This window comes from Filobasidium floriforme (assembly GCF_021052385.1).
Source record: "Filobasidium floriforme strain CBS 6241 chromosome Unknown HD553scaffold_17, whole genome shotgun sequence".
NCBI classification, from domain to species: Eukaryota; Fungi; Basidiomycota; class Tremellomycetes; order Filobasidiales; family Filobasidiaceae; genus Filobasidium; species Filobasidium floriforme.
Window position 1 is genome coordinate 510,842 of NW_025763638.1, and position 24,852 is coordinate 535,693.

Here is a 24,852-nt window from a genome sequence, read left to right on the forward strand (position 1 = left end):
TGTTCATTTATCGGCTCTAGGAAGAGAGTTTCTACCATCGTCTTTGAGAAAACGCATGCAGATCTCGCTACATCGAGCGATCGGGTCGCTCTCTAGTGAAAGATGCTTACGTGCTGCAGTCGGAACCCTGCTGCTGGAAGATTCCGTTCCAACCGGTTACCTCAAAACGCACGCGATGAGATGGAATGAGAGATCGGGTTCTTTGATGAGATGATTGCATTACAACTCGTATTTGCAAAAGCTAGTGGCGTATCAGCGAGTACAATGCGAGGGGAGCGTACTGTTGTTGCGAACCAATGCCAATGAGGCTTTTCTTTTGTCACGCCAATGATTGCCGTGGGTTTCGTGAAGCTCAATCGTCACAGTAGTAATCATCAAGCGACATCCCGCTTTCGGAGAGGAGGGGTTAGCGGAGGAGTGGATGGTGGAGGATGAAGGAAACCCGTGACGAAATCTTCACTTATATAAGAAGGCTTTGACTGCTAGGCTTCACGCTCGGGCTCATTATATCTGTCGCTGCAATTCCGCGCCATTTCGAGGTATTTATATGTAGCTCGCAGCATATAGTATAGTTACCAGTGAGAGGGTGTCCAATGGCATATATTATGTGCCGCTGACAGTGTATCTGTCAGCCTCACCGGGTCTGAATGCGTCCTTGAAGAAATTCTCGACGTGCTTCGGCTTTTTCGCCCAGAGCTGTCACATAAACTCCGTTTCAGCCAAGTAGTATCAAAAGCTGTGCAGAAGGGCGGATAGTCACCTCTAGCAAGCTGTCCGATACCTGTACGACCCAAGATCTCATGGTAATTTTGCCCGTGGGCTTCGGTACCAGACCCTTCTCCGTCACCCGCAGGATACCCGTTAGCAACCAGTGTCCCGCCACAGTCGCCTTTCTGTCCCCACATGCGGCTTTCCACCTGATCTCAAACGTGAATTGCATGATGAAACTTTTACCGTGTTTCACTTCCAGGAGAAGGTTGTAGAAAGGATGACTCATTGACGGGTTTAATGCCGGATGGCCAAAATAGTCAGTCTTCTTGTTCACTAGTACCTTGCGGGCCTTTTCGAGGTCACCGCGACCGAGTTGTTTGAGTTTCTTAAAGCGATGTTTGATTGATTCTTTGCTGCTGGTTTTATCCAGGAGGTCCTTGATCTCGCCTTGTCTTTTGCTCTGATCTTGCTGAACATGTAGCAAAGTCTGGCATGCAGTTTGTATGCTGCTCAGGCTGAACGAGCCGGCTCCTTTCTTTTCGCTGTATTCTCCCTTCTCACTGATGGGTTGCTTCTCGTCATATTCGGTATCCGCTTTTGACCCAAACTTCAGGCTCATCAATGCGACGACTTCGCACATTTCCATCCTTTCGTGTTCTCTTTTGAAGATAGTCGGGTTCGCCAGCAAAAGGAGCGCGAGTGGAGCAAGAGCCCCGATCGGAAGGATCCATGATTGACCATGGTATGCTAACACTGCGAGACGTAATCAAAAGGAGTGAACATTACGGATCGCAAGCAGAGATGCATTCTAGCTCAACTTACCACCTGCCAATATGACATGCATGATGCCCAGGCCGGCTTGCAATAGCGAACATAATGTCTCCCACACGCCACCGCGACCTTCCCAGTCGTCCTGACAGATGATCAGTCTTTCGACAAGAGCAAAGAGTCAGCAACATCCTGGATGGTGCCTCGTCGAAGTCCGTTCCGCACTCACATTTGGAATTTGTACGAGCTGTATGTCCAGAAAAGCATGATGATGGCTATGATGGCGCACAGTGGAGCGATCGGCACCATGATCAACGCTACTGTCATTTGAAATATCTGCATCGGGCAAGATGTTGCGTAAGGATCTTGAACAATTCCCATGCTGAGATGACACTTACCACGTTTGACATTCGATAGCCTAAATCAAAAGGCTCAGCCAATTGAAGATTAAACTCGTCTCGCGGGACTGGCACTTTCGTGCAATAATCGTTCCACCACCGAAAGAATCGCTCTTTCCAGCCTGGCGTACAGAATTAGCAGGTCGAACGACTTGAAATCGGTGATGTGGCGCTGCCTACCAAACAGGAATCCGAAGAAAGCGAAGTCGCTTTGCATTGCAAGCCATGCCAACCAGTAGGTGGAAGAATTCGTGATTTCGCGAGGTGAGTGTTTCATCGTTTCTGAGACAAAGAAAGGGTGTGTTCAGTGAAGCTATGCCAGCAACGCTACATATATAATCTCCCTACCAAGGAGACTCGGAAGAATTTGATCGTACTGGCGACTCCGCAGGAGTTGCAAAAAATTGGTGAGGAATGCTGTTGTTCGCTTGTCTGATTTCAGCATGGAGCGCAGCAGACCACATAGACCCGTGTACGTACCGACGACAGATCCGAATAGGATGAAAAGCACGAAAGTTTGGCAGACCTGGAAGAAGTACAGGTACTTCATAACCGACCGATTCATCACAGAGTGGCTTATCTTTTGCAAACGAAATTAGCAGGGTTTCCAACAATGACGCGAAGTTGTGTTCTCGCTCACCTCGCCCTTGAAAATTGCCGACTCTTCCACCAGAAACGGCACCAGAACACCATTGACCAAAGCCATGATTACAATGGGCAAAACCACTGTACAAATTGTTTTAGCGTTGGCGAACATTTCATTCAGACATACTTGCCTTACGCGATATGGTAGCCACGACTTGAGGGTGCCTGTCCACCCATCCCTCCATGAATGGAAAGATCCTACCAATCTGAAGCGAATAGCCTGTCAGCCTGTCGAAGAAAGGTGAATTCAAGGTACTGTTACGCTTACATATGCAAATTTGGCTGTGCCAGCGGCCTAAAGCGGACGATCATCAATCATGCTTATCTCGGAAGAGGACATGGCGATTTACCAGAAGGGTGACCGGACCGGTCACGATCAGAACAGTCGAGCAGAAAGTCACAAAAAACATGATCTGGCGCTTGAGGGCTTGAAGTTTCGTATCTCCGAGGCTATCCCATTGCTGATCGAAGTGCGTCAGAGCCATGTTTGGGAAAATCTCGAATGAGCATAGGCCGGACTTACCATGTCCTGCTTGACGTACAAGTCCAATGTCAGCATTCGCAGCAGGTGGATAGCGCATGAAAAAAGTCCCCAACGTACCCTGACGGGTCCAGCGCAGATGATATGGTCTTTCACAGCTATTTTGGTGTAACCGCCATCTGGATCTTTTCTTTTCAAGAGCCGGAAATGACCCAGCCGCTTGATGGCTCTGAGAGCTCCATAAGCGACAGGAATTGTGGGCAGGATGCAAGAGACTACGAAGAGACTTTGCTCAGCGTCGACGACTTTTCGATATTGATGGCTTTGTCTACCGACTATAACCATCTGGTTCCTCTTTGACGGCCGACTTGAGCTTGCGTCGCATAGCATATTGTCGTCTTAATGCTCGATGCTTGAGACTGACAATACCGTGTAGATAAGTTCAGCACCGTGTCATTTCGTCTCGTGACAACGTGGTCTTCGCTCACAGCTGTTCACAAAATTTGGGAAAGGCGGATCGAGCCTCCGGATGCTCTTGCTTGGCCACGAGTGTCCTATTTTGCACCGTGAATAAGCCTTGACAGTATTCATTACTATAGGCAACTCACGATATCCATTCCAGGTTGCATTTGGTCACAGCCTTCTCGTTATTATTGCCGCTCTTATCTACCAAGCTACAGTAGATCGTCAATAGCGGTCGAAGTTGCAGATTCGTGGGCATAGTCGTACCTATAGAGAGCCCCAATTGCTGCGTGTAACTGATTAACGCGTAGTTTATGGCTGTGTAACATCATATATTAGTGACAGTACTTCCTCTCTCTACCGTGAATGGATTCACTGACCAATTACTCCGCAACGATGTGCAGCGCGCCTTTATTGCTCGGTAAGTTTGTGATGTTCTGACCGATTTCGCTAGTACGTGTAGAATACTCGTCTTCCCTTTCTTCTCGGACCTGTAACACGACTGAATTCACTCAGCCTATAGTCACAAGTGAGTAGTGTGTCACTACTGACATGAGCGATTTGACGATCGTACGAATGACTGGGCCATCAGGATATGCTCTAGTAGTCGACTGAAGATTGAAATAGACCCTTTCAGCTTATCAGCGACACATCGCTGATAGACTGGATCTTACAAGCATTCTGCCATCAATCGGGGCCAGTTCTTCCCGTCTCATGTGGTAGCCTGCGACAGTTTTTTCCAACCTTGTGACCATCTTGTTGATACGCACAGTTAAGTGGTACAGGGCCTTCCTTTTCCCGCCGCCTGTCAGGAAGCCAGATGTCTCGTCTGACTTGCTGTCCCCGCAACAGCAGATCCTCCTGAAGGCGGTCCTGACGATTCCTTCAGCAAAAGAGTCCTTCAATTTAAACGACTGGGCAACGTCGGGAGCTGGCAAACCCATGGCTTGAAAGGAAGACTGCAAGCGCTCTTGGAACGACTGATCCGATAGTTTCTTGCCGTAACCATGCAAATTCCTAAACTGGCAGATCGAAATTTTGCGATAAGCGACCGTATGGACCGAGACCAGGTATAGCACCCACAATCAGAGTCCTTAGATAGACATCTCCGCGCGAGGCTAGCCATTGACACTTTAGTCTCGTGAGCTATGAGAAGAGAGGCCTACGCATCAGCATACATGGGGGCTTCTGAGTTTCATGGAGCGTACACTTCTAGTATGGTATATCAATGTGAGCTGCACGATCAAAGTGATGGCAGCGCAAACGCCCACCGGGTACCACAGCAGCTCTTCGTCTATGTTGGTGATCTTGGCGTTCAATTGATCGAAATACAGAAAAGACTGAGCTTTGTCTGCGGCCGAGGTCGCCGCGTTGGTACCGGTGGCATTGGCATACGTCTCGTTGAAGAATGATGTGTTCATCGAGGCGGTGTTGGTATTATATGTAGGTATCAAAGTCGTTCCGGCAAGCACCGCGATGACACACATGAGGTGAAACAGGACGCGCGTGAAGCGGAGTACGACGATATTGTCGAAACCTGCATCGATTCGTGTTCAGTTGTCTCCTGTTCTCGTGCTCCTAGTCAGGGTGAAACTCACTCCAAGGCTTCTTTTTGTATGGGATACCATACTTCAGCCAATCAATCTCCGACTTGAGGAAGTAATTCCTCAGCCATCCGTTGGGGTCGAAGTCCGCGTCCACAACTCCACCCTTAGGCTTGCGGATTCTCGGAGTCAGAAATGTCTTAGGGCGTTGTAGAAAGTCAGCGACTTGCCTTGATCTTTAGTTGATTTGAGAATTCAATCACTCACATTCGGGTTGAACTTGATGAAAGCAAAGAATCCCAAGACGATCCAAGGCTGTAAACCGTGGTAAGCCTCGGTCGTATCTCATCTCCGCGGGAAAAACCATATTTGACAAACTTACCAGGATCAGTAATGATACAGCCAGCACCCGAAAACTCGACGCATCATTGACTGTGGTCCTCGAGGCATACCATTCGGTAACGTCCTTGTATGATTCTTCCAGGCTGACTGCTGTTCCTGTCGGTTGAGCAGATAGTGAAGACATTGGTGTGCCTGGCGAGCCAATACGACGTTGTTAACAGAGAACGTTGATTAGAGCAACCTGTTGTGTGGAGCGGCCTTGTTCGCTTTCATCAGGTTGCAAGTAGCAGATTCAGAGAGAAAGGGGACTTCGATTCGGGTCAGACGGTTATCTCAACCTGAAACGCAAGGGAGATCAAAGGGATCTGATCGGAATCTAGCGCGGACCGGCCGGGAGTTACCAGAGCCACGACGTCATAGCAAAGGATGCCTTTCGGAAAGATTGAGATCGATGTGGACATTAGGCAGTGTATTATGTCAATGCTATGCGATGTAGTGTTATCAGATCCTTCATGTGCACTTATCTACCCTTTGCAGTCGAGCAAAATCCAACTATATCCTGCTCTTAATCGCTCGACACCTTGACGACAACCTTCCCGATCTGTTTGCCCGACTGCAAATACTCGTAAGCCTCCTTGAGTTGTTCAAACTCAAAGACCTTGTCTACCAAAGGAATGACACCTCCGGTTTCCAGCGCCCGGTTCATCTTTTCGAACTGAACCTTGTTGCCTGCAAGAACCAGAAGAAAACGATTCGAATTCAGTTCGGACTAGAGAGCTTTGGAAAAGAGTCGGAAAAGTGACGTACCGACAAAGTTACCTCGAGCGTTGACAGCGCCGTAGAGGAGCATCTTGGCCAGATCTACGTCAACACCTCATCAGTCAGGTCAGCTGAGCCGCAATGCCAATCCGGCCATGTCGAACCTACCCTCTTGGTTAGCCTTCTCGTCGGGTTTCCCATAATCGCTCATATATCCCGAAATCGCAACCAACCCACCAGCCCGGGTGCTCCTGATCGATTTCCCTAAAGTCGCCCGGCCTCCTATCTCGATGACGAAATCCACCTTTTTGCCACCCGTCAGCTCTGCGACCTTGACGTCCCAATCGGGGTGTTCATTGTAGTTGATGGTCTGGATCGTATCTGGCGAGCTGGTAGAGCGGAGAAGAGGTTGGAGCAGAGAGGTGACACGGGTGAGTTTGGCCGAAGAGGATGAAGTTATGATGACCTTTGCGCCGGCGTTCAAAGCGATCTGCGTCGAAAGAAAGCAAAACGACGGGATCAGCCAAATGGGAGCGAGCGAGACGCACCCTTCGTCGGGGGGGGGGGGGGGGGGGGGGGGGGGGGGGGTTTGCATTGCGATGAAGCCAGAACTCCGACTCACTTGCGCGGCAAACAAAGAGACACCTCCAGTCCCCATGCACAAGACCGTATCCCCAGCTTGCAAGACCGGATGATGTCCATACAACGAATTCTGAGCGGTAGCCGCTGCGATAGGAAGGGTGCTAGCCTGTTCGAAAGTCATATGGCTGGGCATTCGGACCAGCTGGGTGTGATCGACGGTGAAGTATTCTGAGAAGGATTTCAAGGCGTGGAGGATATCGTTTAGAGTTTGAACGAAGGCGAATGGGTAAGTGGGATTGATGTCCGGCTTACCCGTTGCGACACCGTCGATGGCGCCTCCTAGACCTCGAACCATAGAGTGCATCTGCACATCCTCATCCTGGAAAGATGATCACAGTCGTAAGCATTGCTCTTCCATCTCTCGCCGCTGTCTATGCTCACCTGGTCGTGCCCCAAGAAACAGACCGTGCAAACCCTATCCCCAACTTTCCACCCCTCCACCTCCTCGCCCACCTCGGCAATCTCCCCGGCAGCATCCGAAACAGGAACCAGGTTGTCTTTGATAGCATGAGGAGCAGGATATTGATCTGTCGCGATCTGCAAGTCACGGGCATTCAAGCTGATAGCACGGATCTTGACCATGACCTCGGTCGCGGTGGAGAGTTGCGGTTTGGGAATGTCATCGTGCAGCGTCAGGCCGGAAAAGTCCTTGCGATGGGAGAGTTGATATTGGCGCATGGCGAGTGTGAGCTGAATAGTAACGTAGTAGCTTTGAACTCGGGTGGCTTGTTCGTGCTAACGTGCTTAACGGTCAGACTCCCTTGCACCGTATAACTTGAATTCGATCTCACCTGCAAAGGTCAAAGAGGTGCAAGGGGGATGACGAATCCAAAGGCTAACACCCTGACAACTTTGAGAAGCACGAGGTCACGTGATTGTCAGAGACTGACATCTTGTTTCACAAACTTGGGCAACCTTGCGACAACTTCTCGCTGATCGCTAAGTTACATCTCCTTGTGGCTATCCTCTTCAAGTCGTTGCATGATCCCTGACGTTCAGCATCAGACTTGAACTACTCTGCTTACATCGGTTTAGAATGCCCAAAGTCAAATCCAACGTCCAAGCCAAAGCCAGTGCCACCCAAGGGCCAGCAGGAGCTGTGTTATCCACCCAATACTCGGGGTTCCGCCCTGTCCCCGTTCATATCACCCTATCTACCGATCCCACTACAAAAGCCGCGAAGGGTAAAGCACCTGCTGCCCATTACCTATGGATCCGAGAACATAAGACTCGAGCCAGCCAGGTCTCTGCTGGACCTTCTACGGGCAAAGTTGACCCGGTCCTCGTCAAACCTACCTTGCAAACGAACGCTGCAGACCAAGGTCGTGGAGAACCAAGCTCTGCACCGGGGAGGACGCTGTTCGTAGCGAATTTGGCTGTAGATATGGATGCCGAGGATATCAGGTCCGTGTTCAAGGAGTACGGACCTGTGGAGAACATCTCGATCAAGGTCTCTAGGGTTGGGAATGAGGGGGTGGAGGCTTGGATGGATAGCGACGATGAAGACGAGGTTGAGGACGAAGACGACGAGGAATTGGAGACTCAGGCTGAAGACGGACCTATGCATGCCGAAGGTGGAATCGACGTCGAGACATCAGCAAACACTTCTCGGCCCGCTCGACCTGCGACCACAGCCGGAACCGAGTCGAACAAGAAACGCCGACGTAAACACAAATCCGGCCCCTCCGCTCCGTCCATCATTCCTCTCCCCTCCCTCTTCCCCCGTTCTCAACCTTTCCTGCCCTGCTCCTCTTCCGCTTATGTCACCTACCTCTCCCCCCTCTCCCTCCAACGAGCATTAGAGCACGCTCCTACCCGCCCAGCCATTACGCTCGTACACTCCGCCAAGGAGACCGGGTTGGCGTACTACACTCAGTTGCACAAGGCTACCCGGCCAGACATTTCGGCCGTGAAGAGTCATGCGGATTCGGCTTTGGCGTTGTATGATCACCACCTCGAAGTTCAACGCCGCAAGACGACCCAGGGTGCCATCGTCGACGAGGACGGATTCACCCTCGTCGTCCGTGGAGGCAAGTTCGGGAGGACCGCAGGAAAGGGAGCGAGCGGGGTCGGGGTGGCTTCGAGGAGGTTCGTCCTGGATAGCAAAAAGGTACAAGCCGGTGGGGAGGCTACGGTGGATGCAAGGGAAGGGTTACAGAGAGGCAAGAAGAGAAAGGGAGGGGTGGAGTTGGATGGGTTCTACCGGTTTCAGAGGAATGAGAAGAAGAGACAGGGTGCGTTTTCGGCTTTGCTTGTCTCGAGCGGGGACCAGTGCGGGTTGGCTAACCCTAACATACTTCCACCTTCTCCTATTTCCTTCGATTTGCACTTCTCGCTCTCTCTCTCACTTTGCGTGATCGTTATTTCACTCTTACAGACCTGGCGGACCTCCGAAAGGCGTTCGCCGACGATCAAGCCAAGGTGGCGGACCTCAAGGCGCAGAGACGGTTCAAGCCTTATTAGAGCGGGACAAGGCCACGGCAGTCGAGGGGCGACGGGACTTGTTCGATTCACTTATTTGTATGCTGTTCACTTATATCATATGTTCATTTGTTCCATTTCCGTATGCAAAGCACTCAGGGGTTGTATCTTCGATCTGGTCCTGAAACGTAGACTTTCTTGATTATGTAATCACGTGTGCCATGGTGTTTTTCGGATCCGCACGCGTCTCGCTCCTCTCTCTGCCTGCTCTCAGCTTCAGGTTCGACATCGTCCTTGAACAACTGACCATAGCTGAGCCTGCATAGTCTTGCTGCCCATTGTTCTACCCACAAGCTCCGTCAGAGTCCACGATAGTCAAGATTTGCAGGCTGCTGTTACATCTTCGGTCATCGGAAGTCAAATCGAACGAGTACGATACTGGCCAGGATGTCGAGATCACCCTCACCTGTTTCCAGGCGGACCGACGTGGATGACTTTGATCAAAAGAAAAGAAAGAGGTATGTTGTTGTATCTCTGCCTCAGATCACAATTCAGAGGGAAGAAGAAAGGCTAATTTGGTTTGCAACTTGACAGGTCGATTTCCCCCTTGCCGCGAGATCGATCCGTCTCTCCTCCCACTCGAAGGAGACGATCCAGGTCCCCTGAAGAGTACCACGATCGGGATGCACCGGCTGGAGCACGTAGTCCCGTTCCATCTACCGCTCAGACCCCCGCTGCACCTGGAATCAACCTCCCTCGAGTGGTCGATATCGATCCTTTCCGACGAAGAGAACGAGAACGACAGCTCGCCGAAAGGTTGTTGGAAGAACAAACCGCGGCTGGAGCAGATGGGTCTGCAAACAATGCTGTGGCCAAAAAGTCGGAGTTTGATCCGGCTGCCGAGTTTGCCAAGCTCGTCAGTACCAGGAGTGGGGGAGCCTATATCCCGCCGAGCAGGTTGAGGGCGATGCAGAAGGATGCGGAAAAGGACAAGAGCAGTGTCGAGTGGCAGAGGATGACTTGGGACGCGCTGAGGAAGAGTATTAACGGTCTGATCAACAAGGTGAGCAGTATCTGGCCGAAGAAGAGTCCTAGTCTTTCCGTCAGATGGTTGACTGCTTTCTGGTCCGTGTCCGAAATCCCATGTCAGGTCAACGTCGCCAACATCAAATACGTCGTTCCCGAAATGTTCAACGAGAACCTCATCCGCGGACGAGGCCTTTTCGCTCGTGCGATCATGAAAGCTCAAGCGTCTTCCTTGCCGTTCACTCCGGTCTTTTCCGCTCTCATCGCTATCATCAACACCAAGCTGCCCATGGTCGGAGAGCTGGTCCTCGTCAGACTGATTAGTCAGTTCAGGAGGGCTTTTAAACGTGACGACAAGGTCAGTCCAGATATGGTCATATGATTTCAGGCAGCGTGCTGATCTGTAATCTCGCCCTATTCCCGGACAGATCGTATGCCAGGCCACCGCCTCGTTCATCGCTCACCTCGTCAACCAATCCGTCGCCCACGAGATCGTCGCCCTTCAAATGCTCGTTCTGATGCTCGAGCAGCCTACCGACGATAGCGTCGAGATCGCCGTCGGCTTCATGCGAGAGGTGGGAGCTTTCCTCGCTGAGAATTCTCCCAAGGCCAACAACGGAGTCTTTGAGCGATTCCGAGCCGTACTTCACGAGGGGGCGATCGACAAGAGGGTCCAATATATGATCGAGGTCTTGTTCCAGGTCAGGAGGGACAAGTTCAAGGACAACCCGATCATCCCTGAAGGGCTGGATTTGGTTGAGGAGGACGAGCAGATCACGCATAGGATCGCTCTAGACGACGAGTTGAAGGTAGAAGAGACGTTGAGTACGTGTCGCACGGATTCATTGTGGCTTGACAACCTGGATTGACTTTTTGGATTGTTTATGCAGACGTGTTCAAGGCTGATCCGAAGTTCCTCGACAACGAGGAAAAGTACGCCGAGATCAAGGAGGAGATCTTGGGAGGCGATTCCGATGATGAGAGTGGTAGCGAGGAAGGATCTGACGATGAAGAGGATGAGGACGGCAAGTACCTTGTCTAGCCCGCTCGTTTGTTGGGATAATTCACTCATCTTCGGGAAATGCTTTAACAGTGGCTCCCGAGTTGGAGGGTATCCAAGATATGACTGAAACGGACCTGATCAACTTGAGGAGGACTATCTACTTGACCTTGATGAACTCGCTTGGATTCGAGGAAGCGGTTCACAAGCTGATGAACATTTCGGTACCCGAGGGCAAAGAGGTGAGCTCAAATCATCTAAAACGAAAGTATCGATTCTGATCGCTACATGATACCGCTTGTGACAGATCGAGATGTGCAACATGATCATCGAGTGTTGTTCGCAAGAACGATCCTACACCCAGTTTTACGGTCTGATTGCCGAACGATTCTGCAAGCTCAACCGGATCTGGACGGAGTCGTTCCAGGAGGCCTTCGGGACCTATTACGAGACGATCCATCGATACGAGACCAACAAGCTGCGAAACATTGCCCGTCTTTTCGGTCACCTCGTCGCGTCTGATGCCATCTCGTGGGCCGTTTTGCATGTTGTGCACATGAACGAAGAGGAGACGACCTCGTCGAGCCGTATCTTCGTGAAAATCTTGATGCAAGAGGTCATGGAGGAGGTCGGGCTGAAAAAGATGGCCGCCAGGCTCAAGGAGCCCGAGTTGCAACAAGCCTTGACGGGAATCTTCCCCACGGACAACCCGAAAAACACGAGGTTCGCTATCAACTACTTCACCTCGATCGGACTCGGTCTCATCACCGAAGACATGCGAACCTGGTTACAAGTAAGTCGATCCGACGCGCAGGGCAAATCTAGCTTTTAGAAGCTGACTTGTGATCCCTCTGACAGAACGCTCCGAAAATCATTATGGCCCAGCGACAAGCTGCTCTCGAAGCCGAATCGTCCGACAGCGACAGTTCGAGCGACAGCAGCGACTCGTCTTCCGACTCTTCGAGCGATTCAGATTCGGACTCCGATTCTTCTTCTGCCTCTTCCCGATCCCGATCTCCACCCCGCCGACGTCGTTCGCCTTCTCCCCGACGAGGAGGTAGGGACCGCAGCCTGTCCCGCTCGCCTCCTCGTCGAAGACGGTACTCGGATTCCAGGTCTCCTCCTCCCAAGCGGTCTGATCGGGATGGACGTTCCCCGCCTCCTCCTCCCCGTAGACGGTATGAGGATAGCAGGAGCCCTCCACCTCGAAGGCGATACGACGGCGAGGATCGGAACGGACGACCCAGAGATAATGGGGATGGAAGACGACGATACGACAGCCGATCGCCTCCTCCTAGACGGAGGTATGACGATTCGCCTCCTCCGAGGAGAAGGTCTCCTTCGAGGGATGTCAGGGTCAAGCGGGAAGATGAGGATGATAGACGGGGTGGGGACGGATATCGAAGGCGATGAACCCTCGCGGAGGGTCGAGATGCGACTCAGTAGGCTTCAAGCATACCAAAAGGGAATCGAAATATGAGATTGTGACGAGCAGTAGTAGCAGTATTCGTGTATCACCAGTCTCTCATATCTCTTATACGGATTGCGAGTATCCACGGCATGTCGGTACATATCCATCCGGTTCCACTAGCGACTAGCGTCGGTCTCTATCGCCTGCCGTGTTCCGCGAAAGGCAACGCTCGATCCGCTTTACCCTCCCCTGACTCCGAAGATGGCGTCGTTCTTCTTGATTGCGGGTAAGAGCACCTGTCGCCACTGATCCTTTGCCTGATAGAAGCCGGATGCATCAGACAACGCGATCAGTATACGAGAGCTAGCCCTAAGTCGGAGCATTTCAACTGAAGCGATGCTCACCTGCATGGCGGTCCTCCCTTCCAATCGACTTGCGATGACGTTCCAGTCCACTTGAGCCGATTCGATCACGGAGAGCAGGATGACTTCCTTTTCCTCTTTCGTCCATCCTCGAGAAGCCTTCTTAGGACTGGAGCCGGAGGCAGAGGTAGACTTGGCGTAGGGTTTGACATCAGGCTTGGTGTCGCCGTCTGATTCGGCTTTCTTCTTAGGGGATCGGGGCATTGCTGTGCTTGAGCGAAGCCGATACTGAAACACGCGGTCAGAAGGATATGTCCCATGTCAAAAGACCTGAGCGGATACCCACTTGATACTCTAACCGCAATATAGTAGTTGAAGGATTGAAAGGAAATTGTGCGTCGATGTAGATTCAGTAGATCACCTTGCTTCTCAAAACTAGCTTGTCCTCTATATATGGTATTCATACTTCCCAGTCGTTCCAACTGTCAGAATCTGACACGGTGGATCTGGCGATCCATTTGTCCTTTTGTTCGGATGCCATTTCCGTTGACTCTGGCGATCGGGCAGGGTGCAAGTTGCAAGTCGATCCTCGGTGGTCATCCATCTCGAACAGATCAAGAAGCAGGAAGCAAGGAAGATCCGTGCCCTTGGCCCCTGATCCGGTCGGAGATGGCCGTCGAAACGGGGGCGACGCGCATATATCTCCGTAATCAGCAGCTCAGCAGGATCAGCACAAGTGTGCAAGTGCGCAAGTGCAAAAGTGTACAACTGTTTGATTCGACTTGCTCCTTTCATGGTTTCGAACTGATCGATCTCTCGCCGATGGCTGTTAGAGTATTCGAGGAATCGGTGAACGACTCGGACCCAAGGGATCCTATAGAATCCTGACATGCTATGATGTGAGTTCTCCGATTCGGAAATCTAGCAGAGGCATTGCGTCATCTTCGCTGACAGCCGTACCAAAATCTACATTTGAAACAGAACGACCTATTCATCATGACCATGACCGATACGACCTGTCATTTCTGCTCAAAAGATGCTCCAAAGCTCATCACCTTCGATTCGGCCGATCCTCGTCTCAGTGAATTTCCCCAGTATCGACTCTGTGTCGACCACAAGTGTTCGAAATGTGACGATGTGGTGATCGAATCGTTCAACAGGTGAGTTATCGAGATGAAGGACATCCGATAATGTCACGGCCGAAGCTGATTGAGAATATCTTACAGGAAAAAGCGAACGAGAAAGGATCTATCTGCACTCTGTATGACTCATATTCAACAGCACGAGGATGAGAATAGACGGAAAAAGATATGCAAGGATATGAAGAAGATGTCGGATGTCCTCGCAGCAGATGCGTCCGCGTCATCGTCACAACTGCAAGTCTCGCTTGCTACCCTCCCCGAAGGACCGCTCGGGCGTCAGGTATGTAACACAAACTCATCAACATCGTTATCGTGTCACCTGTGAGTCGCTCACTAGCACTGTTGGCAGGTTCGAAATTCTCGTCTCTACATCACGGGTCGTCCTGCCGACGTCTTCGGCAAGACGGTCCATTTCCAGGCTGGACTGGTTCAGATGAACTTGATCTTACCGGATCACCTCAAGGTCGCGGGAATGGCCGAGCGGAGGAACGAGATCGAGGAGCTCGTCGAGAATGCCACGGGGAATAGGGTCAAGTTCTGCAATTCGGGACTGTGAGTTTCGGCCAAGGACGAATGAGATAGGCCTCGCTTCTGCGATCGCTGATTAGAATCACGATCTCTGTGATATAATGCACTCTCCATCAGGAACCTCGCAAGCATGTTATCCTCTTTTTCCGAAAGCGCCGCAATTCATCAGACCCTGCCTTCCCGAGCCCGCCCGATCGAGGATTATCTGGACAAGCTGGTGGATCTCCAACCGGACCCCAGCCTCGTCGAACAATTTCGTACGGAGCAAACAGCCTGCATGTCTGAGACTTTTGCCGGGATCCCCAACCGCATCTTCCCTTACCCGTTCGACGACCCGGCCTTGGCGGAAGACATTCGCGTCAAGGCGATCATCCAGACGCCCGAGACGCGCAGTTGTCTTCGAGGCATCCAGAAGGAGATTGATCAATGCGAAGGATCGACTACCCTGAGCACCGCGGGGCACTTGTACAGATCTTCCTCGGAATTCGCACTCGACATCTTTCTTCTCAGCGGGACCCAGATCTATTTCATCGCACAAGAACGCGTCATCCTGATGAACGCCGGAGATCGTCTTATTATCCGCCCAGACACGCCATTCGCCGTCTACACCATCGATCACAGCCTCTCCGTCGAAAGGGCGTTATTCTCGCCTCAACACTTTCCTCTGCCCACCCTCACGGACATCGGTTCTCTTCTGACCGTTTACGTCTGCCTCATGGCGATTGGAGGTTCGGAAGCTACGGAAACATACATGAATGACATCGAGAGTCTGTTACCGGAAGGGACCTTAACGGAAGATACCCCGAATCACAAGATCGCTCAGGCCACGATCGACCTGTACCAGCTGTGGGACGGCCAAAGGAAATCGAAGCCGGAGAAGTAAAGCTGCATGCCGTTCGAGCCTTCTCTTTTACGTATCAGAATCGGATTCACGTCTCGCATGTCGCACGTCTTGCCGTACAAGCTTTGTATCTATATAAACCGGTTGCAAGGAAGCCCATGCAGTAATTTCGAGTCTGAGCCCTCACAGAAGTATCAGACACGGTCGATCATACGCATCAAAGGCTCAATCGGGCACGGTATCGCCAGACTTCGCGCGGGTATCGCCCAATCCGGCGGATCGATCGCTGAAACTGAACGATCGAATCAGAAGCGCGCAAACTACAAACTACTGAAATCGTGTCAAGCGCTCGAAATCACTTGCACATGATGATGATGATTCGACCTGGGAAAGGTATCCATCCAACCACCTATACGCCTATCAAACATCGCAAGATCGACTTCGTACAGCGTTTCGACATAGACAAGCTACACCATGGCATCCTCCATCGCCTCGTCCTCGAAAACGCCGGCTTCGGCCATCGCGGCCATCCAACTCGTCCGCTCTCAAATCTTCCAAACCTCTCACAACCCGCAAAACCTGAGGACGGGTGCCAAGTACCTGAAGAAACGGCTCCGAGGACCATCGATGGTGGACTACGTTATGCCATCGTATTGGGCCGAACGGGAACGAGAACGGATCGTAGCTGCCAGCGCTGGGACCCCCTTGCTCACTGGGAAGGGCAAGGAGAAGGGTGGTAAAGTCGTCCTCCCCGAAGGTGGCATTCAGAGTAGTAGTCTGTTGCCCGCAGCTGTTGCCGCACGGAACGCCGGTCGACCCGAACCCGTCTTTGGCCAAATGTCCAACCTCCTCCGGAATCCCGACTTTCATCCTGCAGGTCGCCCTTCTCCTTACCACCCTTCCACCGTCCCCGGTGCCTCTGCCGACTCGAAGATCAACCCTGACGACCTTTACAACTCGATCAAGGACTACCGAGCTTCCTCCGAGGCTCGTGGGGACGTACCCGAAGGCTTCCAGCCTGTCGGTTTCGGACCGGCCGGAGCGAGTTTGGGTCAGGTTTCCAGTAACAAGGGGGAGGGACCGGCCTCTTATGGCACGTTTGCTTGGTTAGCTGATGCGCATGAGAGGACGCGCAAGGAAGAGGTTCGGGTGAAGAGGATCGAAGGGAGAGGGCCGCCCAAGAAGGGAGAGGGCAGGAGGAGTCAGATGAAGAGGAAGTAGAAGGTTGACGCTGGGTCGGGTTGGGGTTGCAGGCGGGGATGGTGATGTAAATGAGCACGGGCTCGCGGTTAGGGTCACGGTCGGACTTAGGGCTTTGGGTTCAAAAGTAGTGGAAGAGAGAAGATGACCATAACGATTCGCGGTTATTACCACCGTTGGGAGTCGTTGTAACGCCAAGTTGGCCATGATAAGATATACAATATCATCAACGAATTGCTAAAGATGGTCTACGCGATCAACGCGAGTTCATATGGTACAAGACGGATGGGATGAGACTGGAAGAGGGGGCATGAAGCTATGCTCGGGATGTTGTGGCCCCAGGTGCAGGATGAAAGCGTTATCTCTCCAACGCGGACCATCGCATGACTCGATCATCGCGGATGCCGGGAGGTAAGTAGAGGAAATCGATGAGAGACTATGGATAAAGACGACGAGGAGGATCACATGAAGATACCGGCTTGAGCCAGACGACCGTGAGGCGCTAGTCCTCGCCGTTCGCGCGCGCAGCTTCGCGATTGTGCAAGATGTCTTTGCAGACTATCTTCTTGCTTTGTCTGAGGTTTGTAGATACACCATAGGGGACTGCACCATCTGTATAGTCTGCGTGCATTGATTGCAGCACTTCAGCCGTGGCGGAATTTCGCTAAAGGATCGCGTTCTCTCGGAAATTCCATTTTTACCTCGACCTTATGGACATTCCGCCAAAATAGGGTCCGGCCCTATGCGTCTCGACCACTTCAAGACGCGATGACAACTCGCATTCGACTCCGGGTCGACCCCCCCTCGTTCGTACTCGAATTTTGCAGAGCACAATTCAGGAGGAAAGTAGTGTCTGCGCGCACGCCGTGCCCAACTCGAGGGAAATTGAGCGATTGAACAGATCAAGCCCTTATCCCCGAGGCCCCTAAAGATCGACTAGCAGCAGACTATTGTCCGCAGGATCAGGGATCGGTTTATGAAGGTCCGATCTTCGTCTTTACCAAGTTTCAGCATGCTTGAGGTAACGGTTCGGGAGATATGAACCGCGGCGCATTTTAGCTATAGGGGACATTAGCAATGATTTGAGAGCTGTTATGTTTAATTGGGTTTATCCGGATTACTTAGGATTTACGTTCTGGGCTCCATGCTTGGGATCGATAATGACGCGTCGGTTCGCCCCCTGGGTGAGGTCTGTCTTTTTGCCCTTTTTCTGACCTTGCCCTTGTGTCGTTCTTTTTTGGCTAAGTCCACCAGACGCGTAGGGTAATCAACGACTGACTGCACGTGTGAGCCGTAGCTCTTGACCACTAGGAGACTCTCTCGGATGATCAGTGATGATGTGATGAGACTTGTAAAACAGGCTAACGGTCAGCCTACTTTTGTCGAACATTGCTCGGGTAAAAACGGGCGAAACCGACACAGGTCGTCGACATCGCCGTTCTGTTGCACTCGATTGCAATCTTGATGGATGAGGTTGGAGCGAGACCATGCACAGAGTAACTTTCGCTGCCTAAGCTTCAGCGTGTTGCCGTTTAGAATAGGGGACCAAATTGTTGAGCAAGACTCGTCGTTCTCCCGGGTACAAAGCTTCATTTTTCCCGACTACTTTCCGTGCTCTAACCTCGACCGGCAGAGTAACTTTGCCGGAATGAGTCGCTTGACTCATGATATCACTCGTCGGTGCAGACATTCCATCTGGCTTGTGCGGGTAGCCTGGCCTGTTCAGCTCGCTTCGCTCCCTGTGGAGCGCGAAATCCGACCTCGAGGACGATATCCAATACTGCATCATGGCTTTAGCGGCTGATCGCTTCGCGCCGTCAATCTGGCCCTCAAAGCACCACTGAGTCGTCCGCTCGGCCAGGCGCGACCAAAAGTTCAAGCGAAGTCGTGCATTGATTCTTGTATCAATGGTTGTCTATCGGGGCAATGAATGTCACGAACCGAGTCGAGATGCGACGTTGTACGGTCAAGCCATGTTTCGAACCTGACACCCGATCGAAAGATGGTGTCGCCATTCCTGAGCGAGCCGATCCGACAGGTCAAAAACCGTTTCTTCCGGTTGCTTCCGTGGGTCCCGTTCGTCCATCGGTTTCAGAGGCCGCTTCTACCTATAATCGGTGGAAGTTTCACATGCCGGAGGATTGGAGCTCGAGGCTTTTCGGCAGATTGCAGATCACATCATGGGAGCAAGAAGCTTCTGGTCTTTCGAGGGTTCGAATACACTGACGTGCGAGTCACGCTCCATGAGCAAGATCGCGTGAAGCGAAGGGAGGACAACCTCGAGAAAGGAGTGAACCCGCGAGATCAACCGTTAGAATGACGACGCGGTGGCCGAGATTTACCGTTGATGGTCGTTACTTGCTGATCGCTGATCGCTGATCGCTCACGATTGTTCTATTCACATAAGCGAAGGCGACTGATCCACCCTTGTCGCCGGATCGCCGGTCGCTACGTCGCGCCTGACCATAGCGCGCGGATCAAAAGCCACCGCCCCTCGTTTCAGAAGGTCGGAGCCGCGAATGATCCACTTATTTGATGGCAATCGGCTCATCGATCATCGTTCCGTTGTTCTCCGGTCGCGCCGGTCGCGAAGTGTACGACAGACGACCGATGTGCGTGATGGGTCGATTGTTTCCGCTCCGATCAAACCGATACCGTTCCCACGTTGTTGACAAGAAGCTAGAAGATTCTGATTGATCTTGTCATCTTCTCGATGTTTACGGAAGTACGGAAGTTAGCTTGCATATCGTAACGCGTAATTCGTAACTCTATAACTCTACAACTCATAACCTACAATTTGAATCCTACGGCTTGCAATCTGTCGCCGTTGACAACCGGTTCTAGCTCTTCGATCACTTGCCATCAGTCATTCAGGCGATCGCTACTTGATCTACCCACAACGTAGCACACGCAGCACCCTACTAGTTACTGAGGTGATCGAACGAAACTCCCGGACGATCACGAACCTCCTTTGGCGTCGAGTACCGATAAACCCACAGAAACATCAAGAACGTCGGCGTTGTTCCGCTATATACGATGAACATAAAGTGGAACGACGAAGGCGAAAGACTGCCAAGCGGCACCATACTCCACATCCGACAAGCTGGTCTCAAGATCGCTTCAGCCAAAGGATACTGTAGCACCTATTGGAGGCTAGGAGAACCACTAGGAGAGGGCAATTTGATCGTGTACGAGGCAACGCCGGTCCGACTGGAAGAAGTCTCAAAGGGGGACGATGGAGAAGGGATTGTCGCGGAAGAGGTCGAAGCAGGAGGGAAGGAGAAGCGGAAACGCACGACGACTACGGAGAGCGAAAAAGGTGCGTCTGTCTTAGCTTGACATTTCCGTTTGATTACGCCGTCGAAGCTGAAGATCGTCTCGACTCTCACCGTCTTCCGTCGTCTTCGTCTTCCTCGAAACCCACTCCTCTCGCCAATTGATCAGTGGAAGAAGTATCCGCCAGCGTGGCCCCTGTCGATGTATCTCCTTCAGGCACGGTTCGCAACTCCAAAGGCCGCTTCAGCAAGAAGACGAAGGGGAAGGGCAAGGAAATTGTCAGACATACGACCTCTACCTCGACCACATCAATCTCAGGTCCACACACCCCATCGACCCCAAGCCCACACACCGCCTCGACCTCGAGGCCGCACACCGCATCGAGTACGAGTTCCCATACCGTATCATCGCTGCCCCCCGCTCTCTTCGTACCTATTGATGGAGAAAAGGTAGCGATCAAATTCAAGTACACGCCGGCGGTCGATTCAACCGAGCGCCTGGGACAATTGGGCAAGGAGTTTGACCTTGCTATCGAAATTGGGCACAGCGTTCTACAGGTACGTACTGCACCCGTACGAAACGCGCGCTTAGCAGATAGATCGCTGACATGAGTCTGCACGCGAACCTTCAGCCCTATATGTGTGGATGGGTTGAGATACTCCTCCCAGGTCATGAATGGATGGTTGGGCTATTCACAGTCCTGGTCATGCCGATCTATACCTGCCTGGATACCTTTCTTGAAGATGACAACAAGGATGCCCTTCATATCTTCAAGAAAGGACTAGAGTCCTTGTACAGGTTCCATCAAACAGGCTATGTCCACTGTGATTTGAAGTGGGGAAACATCATGGCATCTGCCTCAAGCGAAGCGGCTATCTCGAGCAAAGACGTCGAAGTCGTCCTGAGCGATGTCGAGGGGGTCAAGAAGGTTGGGGATTTTCAAGGGATGCACGCGACATATCAGTATATGCCAATCAGCGTCGTCACCTCATTCCTGCTGAAAGCGATGGTTGATGAAGGTGAGTCATGATCGAGATCAAGCCTGGGGTGTGATATCTGACGTACAAGGATATTCGAAACAGATCTAGATCACACTGAAGTCACTGCAAACTTGTTAAAGACTGCAATTCCAAGGGTCTATGATACTGACATCGATTATTGGGCATATGGGGTGATGGTACTGGAGCATTATTGCCAGGGATATGTTCTTGCCAACTTCGATGTTGAGCGACTGATGAATGTTGTTTACAAGCAGACGAAGGTGAGGAGTACCGGAAACGTCTCTTTCCCCTGTCCAGCGTGCTCACGAGAGCGATCACCGCTTACGTTTTGCGATTGTAGGAAAAGGACATCCTCCATGCTGTGGACGATCTACGCCGGGCCTTCACGGATATCTACGATAACAGGTCATACGAAAACGACATCGCTGACGACGACGAAGTCAAGTCTGACACAGTTAAGAACGAGGAGATCAAGTCCCTGCTACGTTTCTGCCTTCGTCGGCCTCCAAACGCAGGCATGCTCTCTACCGGTACGCTTTCATACGAGATACGCGCTTCGTCTTTGATCTGTACTGAAAGCACGTCCTTACAGACCCACGGTCGTTGGCCGATGTCGCGACCGGACTCTTAGAGATATTTCGTGATCTCGATATCGATGTAGACGCCGACTCACTCCCCGCGTCCAGCTTCAAGATCGGCGGGTCGGCCGACGATGAAGTAGACGAGCTGGCGAGCTCGGTAGCCGAACCCGTAAGCGGAACCGAACCGGAAAGCGAGGATGAACTGCGATATCCTTGTCTACTGCCATGGGGCGGATGCGTGATTGTGCGGAAGGGTAGTAAGTCCATAGATCGATACCTTGAGACCCCACGACTTGATGACCCGGGAATCGAGACCCCAAGGCGGCTGTTCCCATTTCTTCCCCTTCTTCCACTCTTCCCCCAAACTCCCGCGGTTGCTGCACGCTCGATAGCTTAGAGTTGCTCATCCTTTCTTTACCGATCTAACAGCCATGTACATACCTGGTCAGCTCAAAGGAACTAGTCACGTTTTTGAAGTCTGTTCAGGTAAACATGCACTTGGCTATCGTATTCAAACTCGCCACTTCAAATGTGGTGGCTGTGATTATCACACCTCTAGATGGACCACCATCTGCAAACATTCCAAGACTTGTCTTGGTGTTGAAATCGAATGTATCAAGCAAGACTCCTCGGATTTGTAATCTTTTACGATATTGATATAGTATGTTCTTGGCCATAGTTTGACCTCAATGACCTCGACGAAGGTCTTAGGTTCTAGCTCGATGCAACTCGATCCCGATAAGATGATGTCCAGCTCCACCCATTCCTGGATTCACAACAACCACGTCGTCCGGGTTGTCCTTTTCCGCTTCTTCCCTGATGGGACGGTGTTTCGTACCGATTGCTGAACGAGAAATCAGGCGAGAACAGGTGTGTGCCGCGAGGAAACGTTCTCGATCTCGACGTAATGATACCGGTGTTTCAAAGTCAATTCAACGTGTCGTGATGGAGCGCTGTGACATGAAGAATCGTATACGTATATACGTGGTATCTGATCTCTTCTGCCTATCGAGACATGGCTTCCCAGCAGTTTCGGACGATGGAAGGCTCTCACTTGTCCAACACAAAATTCTCCATCAAGCAGGTGACATAGCCGTGATATTGATCCATAGCAGTACCATATACTTCCGTCTACAAGTGCATTTCAAACAGCTAACGGTCTTCGTCTTCCAGGTCTTCGCCTTCCAATTTCTCACAACTCGTGCCAGTAGGCAGACCCTCACAGTGGTTCGAGTGGTTCCAAATGGCACCCCAACTCGACATCTCTTCCGGACAGCCCGCACAGTAGAACACGTGTTTCATTCTAGGATAGCCGATCGCGTGATTACCGGGAACGATATGGAAAGTGTGCTTGATGCCGTCATATTTTCCGGGTACTTTGATAACCATACGGCCAATATTGTCCTTGATGATCATGCAGTCGCCCCAAGGGAGATGTACCGGGCACCGGAGTTCGCTGTCGTCGATCGGGCACCGGCCTTTGCTGTCGTCGCCGATGGGCCTTACAGTTCTTGAACCCGCTGCCGCTTCGAGGCTCATGATGGGATCTTGTTGCAAGGATGGTTGTCCATCTTCGTAGATTGGCTGAGGACGACGATGGATGACAGATCGACAATGGATTGGAGGGTGACGGCGGATGAGAGGGCGGCGATGGATGAGAGGGCGACGGCGAATGAGCTCTGTTCTTGTCATCCAAGCGATTAAAATTGGAACGATACTCACCATCATCAGACCCAGAAAGAGACCGACCATCCAGATTGATTCTGCTGGCTGTACAGTGAGGTCCGTGCGTAGTTCATTAGCGATCCGCTAAGAGCGGGATCCGTTCGGCGGCGGACGTACCTGTAAGATCTCCAGCCAGCCACACATCATCGGTTCCACTACAGCCCCGGTGACCGATAACTGTACAGTGAGGTTCGCGCGTATACGAAACACTTTGTTAGCGATTTGCTAGGCGAGCGTTCCGTCCGGGCGCGGACGTACCTGTATTCCCGAATAAAACTCTTCCCCTAACTTTCCCAACCTGTCCACTGCCGGCACCCCTACGAACTTCCTGTGTGACCGAGAAGCGACCGTCGTCAGTCAATCGCTGCTCGATGGGTGTGGTGTGGAGGTTTGAGAAGGCTCAGGGGAAGACCGCCTGGATGAACGTCTGGGAATTCGGGACTGACCTGTGTTCTCGAGCCGTCATGTAGTCGAACTTGATCGCGACGTCCGGCTCATCGGGTACATTCTCAAACTTCTCGGGAATCGGATGGGGTACGACGACGGTAGGGTGGGGAGGTTGGATGGAGGTGGTTGCGGTGATAGTGGATGATGAGATCGTAGCCGAATCGGCGGGAGCTCCGAAGACGCCAGCATTTGCCGTCTTCCTCTTCTTCTTCTTGCTGACGAAACGACCTTTGGCTCCTCTACTAGTCCCGACCTCGATAACCGGAGCCGGAGCGGGTAGCACGATGTTGCTAGATGCGACTTCGACGATACTGATTGGGAGTTTGGCCGTGGAATTGACCGGGACGACACTCGGTTCCACCTGGACGACACTCGATCCGAGTTCGATAGGATGTTCATCATCGCCCGCCTTCGCCGCCGATCCAGATGGTCCCGCCTCAACAGCCACCACAGAGTTGTCCGTGGTTGTCCTCTTCCGCTTCTCTGCCTTCTCCGCTGACGGGACCGCTTTCCGAACCGGTGTCGCTCTAATTAGAGGTACACAGTAGAGCGGTATGAGCCGCGAGAACTCTAGAACGGGTAGCCGATTCGAGAAGTACTGTGCTTACTTGTAGACCGTGCGCCTTCCTTGCCCGAGCTCTCCAACGATCTTGTAATAACGAATGATGTCCTTCGTTCTTCCCTCCTTCAACCCCGGTTGACGGAAGTGCACGATTGTTCCATTCGATAGCTTCATCATGATGAGGAGAGGCTTATAACGAGATAGTATCAAGTGCGATGACTAGTATCGATTGAGGTGTCGAGCGCGATGAGGGTGAGTATGTCGACAGGGTAGTGTCCCTGATGAAGTAGAGCGTGTCGTCCTGAGACGAGTGACGGATACGGACGGGGAGTAGTAGTAGTAGTAGTGTCGTATGCCTGGTAGCTGGTAGTATATCGGCTAGTATCGTTGGAGTGTTGGAAATGCAAGATTCTCTGTCGATATGTCGATGAATCGAGATGCGAGATGCGAGATGTCGATGCTTCTCGAGCCTTCTCGATATAGGTTTTGCTGAATTACGTGAGTTACGTGATCCACTCGAATTGCAAATAAACTCGATGGCCAAAGGAAGGTAAGGACGATCAAGTAGGTTGTAAGT

At 51.8% G+C, this 24,852-nt stretch overlaps 9 protein-coding genes across 9 annotated transcripts; 5 read left to right on the plus strand and 4 right to left on the minus strand.

Annotated features, from left to right (window-relative positions):
* Nucleotides 1-454: 454 nt before the first annotated feature.
* On the minus strand, nucleotides 455-5,725 carry HD553DRAFT_77245 (uncharacterized protein). Its single transcript, XM_046184482.1, has 26 exons — nucleotides 5,392-5,725; nucleotides 5,277-5,324; nucleotides 5,064-5,208; nucleotides 4,674-5,002; nucleotides 4,549-4,611; nucleotides 4,140-4,487; nucleotides 4,018-4,076; nucleotides 3,846-3,956; nucleotides 3,733-3,783; nucleotides 3,612-3,677; nucleotides 3,492-3,557; nucleotides 3,340-3,422; nucleotides 3,124-3,278; nucleotides 3,046-3,051; nucleotides 2,873-2,983; nucleotides 2,791-2,817; nucleotides 2,659-2,728; nucleotides 2,518-2,603; nucleotides 2,358-2,457; nucleotides 2,226-2,294; nucleotides 2,058-2,159; nucleotides 1,878-1,999; nucleotides 1,709-1,815; nucleotides 1,534-1,640; nucleotides 761-1,464; nucleotides 455-696 (listed from the first exon to the last, which is right to left on the minus strand). The coding sequence occupies exons 1-26, from the start codon at nucleotides 5,533-5,535 to the stop codon at nucleotides 604-606; spliced, it is 3,372 nt and encodes a 1,123-aa protein (XP_046035000.1). The 5' UTR covers nucleotides 5,536-5,725; the 3' UTR covers nucleotides 455-603.
* On the minus strand, nucleotides 5,726-7,539 carry HD553DRAFT_77238 (alcohol dehydrogenase). Its single transcript, XM_046184481.1, has 6 exons — nucleotides 7,134-7,539; nucleotides 7,005-7,071; nucleotides 6,733-6,920; nucleotides 6,279-6,600; nucleotides 6,159-6,212; nucleotides 5,726-6,080 (listed from the first exon to the last, which is right to left on the minus strand). Exons 1-6 carry the CDS (start codon nucleotides 7,428-7,430, stop codon nucleotides 5,917-5,919), a joined length of 1,092 nt encoding a protein of 363 aa, XP_046035001.1. The 5' UTR covers nucleotides 7,431-7,539; the 3' UTR covers nucleotides 5,726-5,916.
* A 195-nt stretch (nucleotides 7,540-7,734) lies between these two features.
* On the plus strand, nucleotides 7,735-9,332 carry HD553DRAFT_315171 (ribosomal RNA-processing protein 7-domain-containing protein). The gene is made up of 2 exons (XM_046180452.1): nucleotides 7,735-8,986; nucleotides 9,130-9,332. The coding sequence occupies exons 1-2, from the start codon at nucleotides 7,789-7,791 to the stop codon at nucleotides 9,213-9,215; spliced, it is 1,284 nt and encodes a 427-aa protein (XP_046035002.1). The 5' UTR covers nucleotides 7,735-7,788; the 3' UTR covers nucleotides 9,216-9,332.
* A 181-nt stretch (nucleotides 9,333-9,513) lies between these two features.
* On the plus strand, nucleotides 9,514-12,760 carry HD553DRAFT_315172 (uncharacterized protein). Its single transcript, XM_046180453.1, has 8 exons — nucleotides 9,514-9,691; nucleotides 9,768-10,236; nucleotides 10,324-10,557; nucleotides 10,628-11,024; nucleotides 11,090-11,224; nucleotides 11,293-11,441; nucleotides 11,507-11,992; nucleotides 12,058-12,760. The coding sequence occupies exons 1-8, from the start codon at nucleotides 9,621-9,623 to the stop codon at nucleotides 12,610-12,612; spliced, it is 2,496 nt and encodes an 831-aa protein (XP_046035003.1). The 5' UTR covers nucleotides 9,514-9,620; the 3' UTR covers nucleotides 12,613-12,760.
* HD553DRAFT_315176 (uncharacterized protein) lies at nucleotides 12,761-13,564 on the minus strand. The gene is made up of 3 exons (XM_046180454.1): nucleotides 13,319-13,564; nucleotides 13,015-13,260; nucleotides 12,761-12,927 (listed from the first exon to the last, which is right to left on the minus strand). Exons 2-3 carry the CDS (start codon nucleotides 13,234-13,236, stop codon nucleotides 12,850-12,852), a joined length of 300 nt encoding a protein of 99 aa, XP_046035004.1. The 5' UTR covers nucleotides 13,237-13,260; nucleotides 13,319-13,564; the 3' UTR covers nucleotides 12,761-12,849.
* Nucleotides 13,565-13,755: 191 nt separating this feature from the next.
* On the plus strand, nucleotides 13,756-15,681 carry HD553DRAFT_315178 (uncharacterized protein). The gene is made up of 5 exons (XM_046180455.1): nucleotides 13,756-13,871; nucleotides 13,927-14,132; nucleotides 14,199-14,394; nucleotides 14,464-14,666; nucleotides 14,760-15,681. Exons 2-5 carry the CDS (start codon nucleotides 13,969-13,971, stop codon nucleotides 15,523-15,525), a joined length of 1,329 nt encoding a protein of 442 aa, XP_046035005.1. The 5' UTR covers nucleotides 13,756-13,871; nucleotides 13,927-13,968; the 3' UTR covers nucleotides 15,526-15,681.
* A 276-nt stretch (nucleotides 15,682-15,957) lies between these two features.
* HD553DRAFT_343984 (uncharacterized protein) lies at nucleotides 15,958-16,704 on the plus strand (the record flags this gene model as incomplete). The annotated part of the gene is made up of 1 exon (XM_046182933.1): nucleotides 15,958-16,704. The coding sequence occupies one exon, from the start codon at nucleotides 15,958-15,960 to the stop codon at nucleotides 16,702-16,704; it is 747 nt and encodes a 248-aa protein (XP_046035006.1).
* A 3,015-nt stretch (nucleotides 16,705-19,719) lies between these two features.
* HD553DRAFT_325351 (uncharacterized protein) lies at nucleotides 19,720-21,967 on the plus strand (the record flags this gene model as incomplete). Its single annotated transcript, XM_046181600.1, has 7 exons — nucleotides 19,720-20,002; nucleotides 20,128-20,516; nucleotides 20,591-20,978; nucleotides 21,042-21,220; nucleotides 21,301-21,490; nucleotides 21,553-21,798; nucleotides 21,855-21,967. 7 exons carry the CDS (start codon nucleotides 19,720-19,722, stop codon nucleotides 21,965-21,967), a joined length of 1,788 nt encoding a protein of 595 aa, XP_046035007.1.
* A 281-nt stretch (nucleotides 21,968-22,248) lies between these two features.
* Nucleotides 22,249-24,452, minus strand: HD553DRAFT_359028 (uncharacterized protein; the record flags this gene model as incomplete). The annotated part of the gene is made up of 7 exons (XM_046183927.1): nucleotides 22,249-22,385; nucleotides 22,699-23,125; nucleotides 23,264-23,311; nucleotides 23,384-23,443; nucleotides 23,525-23,594; nucleotides 23,713-24,240; nucleotides 24,322-24,452. 7 exons carry the CDS (start codon nucleotides 24,450-24,452, stop codon nucleotides 22,249-22,251), a joined length of 1,401 nt encoding a protein of 466 aa, XP_046035008.1.
* Between the last annotated feature and the right edge of the window lie 400 nt (nucleotides 24,453-24,852).

Excerpts from the sequence above, each read along its gene's own strand:
- HD553DRAFT_77245 (XM_046184482.1), bottom strand. The coding sequence starts at position 5,535 with ATGTCTTCACTATCTGCTCAACCGACAGGAACAGCAGTCAGCCTGGAA. Across the intron at positions 1,816-1,877 it reads GCTATCGAATGTCAAACGTG|ATATTTCAAATGACAGTAGC; the intron begins GTAAGTGTCATC and ends TGCCCGATGCAG. Across the intron at positions 1,465-1,533 it reads GCATGTCATATTGGCAGGTG|TGTTAGCATACCATGGTCAA; the intron begins GTAAGTTGAGCT and ends TACGTCTCGCAG.
- HD553DRAFT_77238 (XM_046184481.1), bottom strand. The coding sequence starts at position 7,430 with ATGCGCCAATATCAACTCTCCCATCGCAAGGACTTTTCCGGCCTGACG. Across the intron at positions 6,213-6,278 it reads CGAGAAGGCTAACCAAGAGG|ATCTGGCCAAGATGCTCCTC; the intron begins GTAGGTTCGACA and ends GTGTTGACGTAG. Across the intron at positions 6,081-6,158 it reads CGCTCGAGGTAACTTTGTCG|GCAACAAGGTTCAGTTCGAA; the intron begins GTACGTCACTTT and ends TGGTTCTTGCAG.
- HD553DRAFT_315171 (XM_046180452.1), top strand. The coding sequence starts at position 7,789 with ATGCCCAAAGTCAAATCCAACGTCCAAGCCAAAGCCAGTGCCACCCAA. Across the intron at positions 8,987-9,129 it reads GAATGAGAAGAAGAGACAGG|ACCTGGCGGACCTCCGAAAG; the intron begins GTGCGTTTTCGG and ends TCACTCTTACAG.
- HD553DRAFT_315172 (XM_046180453.1), top strand. The coding sequence starts at position 9,621 with ATGTCGAGATCACCCTCACCTGTTTCCAGGCGGACCGACGTGGATGAC. Across the intron at positions 10,237-10,323 it reads TTAACGGTCTGATCAACAAG|GTCAACGTCGCCAACATCAA; the intron begins GTGAGCAGTATC and ends ATCCCATGTCAG. Across the intron at positions 11,442-11,506 it reads CGGTACCCGAGGGCAAAGAG|ATCGAGATGTGCAACATGAT; the intron begins GTGAGCTCAAAT and ends CGCTTGTGACAG.
- HD553DRAFT_315176 (XM_046180454.1), bottom strand. The coding sequence starts at position 13,236 with ATGCCCCGATCCCCTAAGAAGAAAGCCGAATCAGACGGCGACACCAAG. Across the intron at positions 12,928-13,014 it reads AAGGGAGGACCGCCATGCAG|GCAAAGGATCAGTGGCGACA; the intron begins GTGAGCATCGCT and ends GGCTTCTATCAG.
- HD553DRAFT_315178 (XM_046180455.1), top strand. The coding sequence starts at position 13,969 with ATGACCATGACCGATACGACCTGTCATTTCTGCTCAAAAGATGCTCCA. Across the intron at positions 14,133-14,198 it reads GTGATCGAATCGTTCAACAG|GAAAAAGCGAACGAGAAAGG; the intron begins GTGAGTTATCGA and ends AATATCTTACAG. Across the intron at positions 14,667-14,759 it reads AAGTTCTGCAATTCGGGACT|GAACCTCGCAAGCATGTTAT; the intron begins GTGAGTTTCGGC and ends ACTCTCCATCAG.